The sequence below is a fragment of the Ipomoea triloba genome, chromosome 10 (genome assembly GCF_003576645.1).
Source record: "Ipomoea triloba cultivar NCNSP0323 chromosome 10, ASM357664v1".
Taxonomy (NCBI): Eukaryota; Viridiplantae; Streptophyta; class Magnoliopsida; order Solanales; family Convolvulaceae; genus Ipomoea; species Ipomoea triloba.
In genome coordinates, this window is record NC_044925.1 from 21,132,253 (window position 1) to 21,138,513 (window position 6,261).

General features: G+C 36.8%; 1 protein-coding gene across 3 annotated transcripts; it reads left to right on the top strand.

The window, feature by feature from the left end:
* The first annotated feature begins 881 nt into the window (after window positions 1-881).
* Window positions 882-6,261, top strand: LOC116031727 (putative cyclic nucleotide-gated ion channel 8). Of its 3 annotated transcripts, none has more exons than XM_031274012.1 (7): window positions 882-1,059; window positions 1,483-2,343; window positions 2,911-3,123; window positions 3,558-3,868; window positions 4,637-4,748; window positions 5,015-5,251; window positions 5,339-6,261. In XM_031274012.1, the coding sequence occupies exons 2-7, from the start codon at window positions 1,801-1,803 to the stop codon at window positions 6,050-6,052; spliced, it is 2,130 nt and encodes a 709-aa protein (XP_031129872.1). In that variant the 5' UTR covers window positions 882-1,059; window positions 1,483-1,800; the 3' UTR covers window positions 6,053-6,261. The 3 variants fall into 3 exon arrangements, with proteins under 3 accessions (XP_031129872.1, XP_031129874.1, XP_031129873.1); XM_031274013.1 differs by having other exon boundaries at window positions 916-1,000; XM_031274014.1 differs by lacking the exon at window positions 1,483-2,343 and having other exon boundaries at window positions 913-1,000.

The window sequence follows — 6,261 nt, forward strand, 5'->3', positions numbered from 1 at the left end:
GCATTTGGGAAAAGAGTTTTTCTCATTTTGTCCCAAATTTAAAAATGTCATATTTTTATCAATTGTTTTGTTTTTGATTCCAATCTTTTGCCCCACACTGTAAGGTTTCAACCAATTCTTGTCTAACAACTTTTTAGAGTAATACCTACCTCTATGAGTAGTATGTTTGGGTTCTTGATTTCAGGTTATAGAGAGTGAATGTTTAGAAGATCATTGTAAGGGATACAAGGATTTTTTGAGTAGAAAATTTTTTGATACTCTTTGTTCACATAAGAGGACATAAGAGGTTTCTTATATAAAAGAATATCAAGGTTTTTACAAAAAAACTACATTATTACTTTCATAATAGATAAGTTTAAACTCTTACAAAAATAAAAAGTAATACAGTAAAATGATAAGATTCAAAAGTAATACAATACTTTTTTTTCCCTGACTATTTTACTATTTTCACATGCTAATAAAATTGATTGTACATTTATTATCTTCTTTCATCATTTTTTGTGCAAAAGTTGAATAGTTCTTATCTGTAACTTTAATAATATTAATCATTTTCAACACTCTCACGCACCATCATATGCTACAACAAATCATACCCAATATCATCATTAGTCACATACAAAATTACTTTAACACATTTGCAGCTCAGTTAATACTCAAATCATAAATTATATGAAGTACATAAAAATGCAACTTTTAAAATCTAACAAACACTTAATGTGATGGATTCTATATCGACATACCTACAACTATTAATAAAAAGTGATATTGACAAAAATGTAATAATTCTTAAAAAAAAAAAAGTAATATGTTGCCTTTTTTACATGTTAGAAATTTGTGTCAATTTAATTGAGATGAAGATTGGAACAAAAATTGTATCCTTAAACAGCGTTCTGAGTTGGCGCGCTTCCATCCAAAAATAGGATCCATTTCCCACCCTCGCTGCCCTTCTTCTCCAATCCGCATTATGGAAAACTATCCCCTAACGATTCGGATTCTTCAAGTAAGTTCTTCATTTCACTCTCTTTCACCATGCCTCTCCAATTTTTCTAACTCTTTCCGGTAAATGCAATTCGTCTTAGTGTTGCGATCAATTCTCCTTTGTGCATCCATTTTGAATGATTCAAATTATTGTTTTCTGTGTTTACAAAATCAGGGTTCATATATTAATTTTGATATTCCTAAAGGATGATTACTGTTAGCGTGCATCAGTGCATGGGTAATCAGTTTTGATTTTGTTCTTATTTATTTGGTTATGATAATAGGATTGTGTCAGCCATTTTGGTAATTATTGATTACTGGAGAATATAATTAATGAAAGAATGAAATCTTATCTAATCAAATCATGTGATTGGCTCAAATTGGTATTTTTTAGGACTGTTAATAAAGAAGACAGAATCTGTTTTTTTTTTTTTTTTTTTTGGTGTGTGTGTGTGTGGTTTTTTCCAGGTATATAATGAAATGATACGTTGTATAAATTTGCAGTTTAGGGGTTTGGTCTATATGATATTTCTTGTGCCCACATGCCGGTTAAAGGAAAGCAGGAATTTTCTCAACTACTGGCTGATATGTTTTTTTTATAGCCATATCATTCATAGTTCATGAAATTGGTTCTGCACAATCTTCAAGACTCAGTATATTGGTGGGCACAAAGAAAAATTTGTGAGGTATCTAAAAGGGATGAGCCAGTGGATTTCTGATGGCTTTGGAACATTAAATGATTTGAAGTTATAAAATCTGTTTTTGGTGATTCTTGGGTATAGGTTAGAGGACTTTGATTCTAGGTTATCATTTAGATCAGATATGGCCGGAAAGACGAAATGTGCGTTTAGTATAGAGGGTGTGGGGGCTGGTGGACACCCTCCCAACTCTTCGATGTCAATAAAACTAGGTATGATAAGAGGGTCTGAAGGACTAATGACATTTGGCCGATCGCTAAAATCTGGAGTCACACGAGCTGTGTTCCCCGAGGATCTCAAAGTCTCAGAAAAAAAGATATTTGATCCTCAGGACAAGTCTCTCCTATTCTGGAATAGGCTTTTGGTCATATCATGTATTTTTTCAGTATCAGTTGATCCTCTGTTTCTCTATCTTCTGGTGTTCAATAGTGAAGATAACTGTCTTCAATTAGATACCAGTTTAGCCTATACAACTACTACTCTGCGGACATTAATTGATTCTTTTTACCTTATCCGAATGGTTCTACAATTCCGCACAGCTTATATTGCTCCCTCATCTCGGGTATTTGGACGAGGTGAACTTGTAATAGATCCCAAACAAATAGCTAGCAGATACATACATCGTTATTTTGCCATTGATCTTCTCTCTATTCTTCCTCTTCCCCAGGTTTGTTTCTTTTATCCATCTTTGACTTGCATCATTTTCACATTTCATATTAATATCATATAGGCATATATGTATTATGGCTAGTGTTGCAAAAATCGCGCCTAGGCGATGGCCGCCCGCCTAGCGTATCACCATAATCGGTGGTCTAGGCGGCTGACTAGGCTGCCTAGGCGCTACCTAAGCCACCTAGGCGCCGAACGCCCAGTCGGCCGATTAGCTCTTGCTCCTTTTTTTTTTTTTTTTTTTAATTTTGTTTGAGCGAAATAACTCTAAATCGTTCAAACTCTAGATGTTTTTTAGGTTAATATTTAATATTTTAGAGTAATAACTATTAAAGTATTAAATAGTTTATAATTATCAAGTCTTAAAAAAATTTTTAAAAAAAGAATACAATTTTTTTTAAATAAAAAAAAAATAAAAATACACGCCTAATCGGCGCCTAGCGATTTTTCTGCTCTTCAACCAGAAACATAATGACTTGGTTTAAAATCAAGAAAATTGCTCTACTCAAGTTAGGAAATCTATTATTCATTTTATTTTTATCGTTTAATTCCTTGTAATCCGCAGATTGTGGTTTGGAGATTCCTTCATGGATCAAAAGGTTCAGATGTATTAGCCACAAAGAAAGCTCTCGTGCTCATTATCATTCTTCAGTATATTCCTCGGTTTTTGCGATTTATACCTCTAACTTCAGAGTTGAAAAAGACTGCTGGTGTATTTGCAGAAACTGCGTGGGCTGGCGCTGCATACTACATGCTATGGTTTGTGCTTGTTAGCCATGTGAGTAGCTTTATGAATGACTCTGTTGCAGTAGTATAGCATGTTTATATAATCATCATAGTCATATGTCATTTCCTTAGTACTTTCTGGCCCACAAATATTAGTTCCGCTTGGGAGTTTTTGCAGAATTGATGCATACAATATCTAGTGCTAAAAAGTTCTCTTCTATTCAGCAGCTCAGTTGTGCAATTCCGCTTTATTTAACACTGCATTGCAATCTCCTCTTTCTCCTTATTCTTTAATGAACCACTCAGAGCCCTTATTTATTTATTTTAGCATCTCTCTTATCCTTGATGAGTAGAATGTGCCCATCTGCAAGAGTGTATTGTTTGTTGGCACTTAACCAAGGTACAACACATATGCAAGAGCTTCACCTAAATCAAGGGAAATCATCTCAGGCTTACATATATATGTTTGTTGCTTATAATATGCAGATATTTGGGGCCTTGTGGTATCTATTAGCTGTAGAACGTAAAGATGCCTGCTGGGCAGATGCATGTAGACGCAGTGAGGAATGCAATGGAAAATTTTCTCTATTGTATTGTATGCATGAAAGAGCAGAGGCAGATATGACAGCCTGGAGAAACATCACTTACGAAGTTCTCGAAAAAAATTGTGCTGCTACTGATGATTCACCATTTAACTATGGCATATATGCAAAAGCTGTGTCATCAGGTGTTGTTGACTCTGAGGATTTCATCACTAAATACTGTTACTGTTTGTGGTGGGGCCTGCAAAATTTAAGGCAAGCTATTCTTCATACCTATTTATTAGGCAAAAAGTGCCAATGCAACAAGAAAAACTGTTCAATTGATTTAATTTATTTTTCACTTTGGAAGAACTGATTGTTTGCTTTTGATTTTTAAAATATGTTCACTTTGAATATTCAAATTCAGTACTTTTCATATTAAAAAATGACACATTTTATGAATTAAAGTTTCATGTCACCAGTCATGTCATGGTAAACTAAGCACGGTGCAGACTGACATCAAACTCTACTAAGGATGCCTTAATGTTCTCTCTTTTTTGAATATAACTAACTCTATTACATTATAGTATCTGTTCAAGCATACTTTCTCAACATATTGGAGCACTTCAAGCATACTTTCTCAACATATTGGAGCACAAAGAGTCAGTATCGCCCCACAGAGACTCGAACTCATGACCTCCCAAATGGGAGAGCCACTACTCTGCCATCTGAGCCTTAATGTTCTCTCTATTCCGTTAGTTTGTGTTTCTTTGGAGTTTGAAGACAGAGCTGTATCCCTGCAATTACTATTTTGTGATGGTTTTTTTGCCATGCTGATTCGAGTGTCCATAAAAAACTGAAGCTTGTATCCATTCTATCCGTCTCTGCTATATATTGTCTTAGTACTTTATCCTTTTGTCTGGAAGATGTTCTCCCAAAAAGTGTTGCATTTTTTCTCGAGTCACATCAATGATAGAAGTCATCATTCTATTTGTATAAAGTCATCCCAGGAGTATGACTGGATTGCTATTTCACTTTTTGCAGTACTCTGGGACAGGGGCTTCAAACAAGTACTTATCCTCTGGAGGTTCTCTTTTCAATAGCATTAGCCATTCTTGGGCTCCTTCTGTTTTCTCTTCTCATTGGAAACATGCAGGTACGTCACCATTAAGTTTATGAGAATTTCGTAGGGGTTGCTTTACTTTGGTTTAGAAATTACTCGGTTCAGTTGTGGAATTCCAATTTTAGCTCAATTGGGAAAACACTGTAAAAATATAATCTATTAGTATGATTGTTACTGCCTTTATCTGAAGAATTTGTGTTTATGCAAGTTCCTATTAGCCATAGTAAGGGTTCTTTGAGCTTTTGTAGAAAGTAGAAACAGATAATGCGAGATTTAGGGAATCTTGTTTTATTCAACAGACCTATCTTCAATCTATAACGGTTCGGCTAGAAGAGATGAGGATAAAAAGGCGTGACTCTGAACAATGGATGCATCACAGAGTACTACCACCTGAGCTGAGGGAAAGAGTTCGGCGTTATGAACAATTCAAATGGTTGGAAACAAGAGGAGTAGATGAAGAGAGTCTGGTTCAAAATCTACCAAAAGACCTGAGGAGGGATATCAAGCGACATCTGTGTTTGAATTTAGTTAGAAGGGTAAGCATATTTATTTCTAAGCCTGGGCGTGGCGTTACACTTGCAATTTTAGCATGACTGACATGTTTGTGAGATGGGTGTTTGCAGGTGCCTCTTTTTGCAAACATGGATGAGAGGCTGCTAGATGCGATATGCGAGCGACTGAAGCCAAGCTTGTACACAGAAAACACATACGTCGTTCGAGAAGGGGATCCAGTCCAGGAGATGCTCTTCGTCATCCGGGGGAAGATGGAGAGTATCACGACAGACGGTGGAAGAAGCGGTTTCTTCAACCGAGGCATTCTAACCGAGAGCGATTTCTGCGGTGAGGAGCTGCTGACATGGGCACTGGATCCAAAAGCGGGCTCTAACCTGCCTCCCTCAACTCGCACCGTCCAGGCCTTGTCAGAAGTGGAAGCATTTGCACTGATAGCAGATGAAGTGAAGTTCATCACCACTCAGTTCAGGCGCATCCACAGCCGGCAGGTGCAGCACACTTTCCGGTTTTACTCGCAGCAGTGGAGGACTTGGGCAGCGGTGTTCATCCAAGCTGCATGGCGCCGCCACATGAGGAGGAAAATTTCAGAGGTTCGGAACAGCGAAAACGAAGAGAATGAGAATATGGTGGACGAGGATTACTACGAGGAGGAAGAGGACGACAACGACGACGATGAAACTAAGGCGTTGATTTCTACAGGCCTCCGCACAACCATGTTAGCATCCAGGTTTGCTAACAATGCTCTGCGCAAAAAGCGCCAAACATCAGCTAAATTAACCATGAAACCGCCGAAACCACCTGAGCCTGACTTTGGTGATGACTAAACTAGACTTTGAGCAATAACTTTTTAGTGTTTGTTAACTTGTAAGAAGCTCCTTTTTTTTTTTCTTTTTTTTTTCTTTTTTTTGGAAGTTAACTTGTATGTTAACAACGCCGCAACACCTAATCAAAGGTGAGTTTTGGGTAAAGAACGCCATGTGATCCATAGACAGTTTTTACGAGGAATTAAAGTTGGAGCTTTGTCGTTACCAAA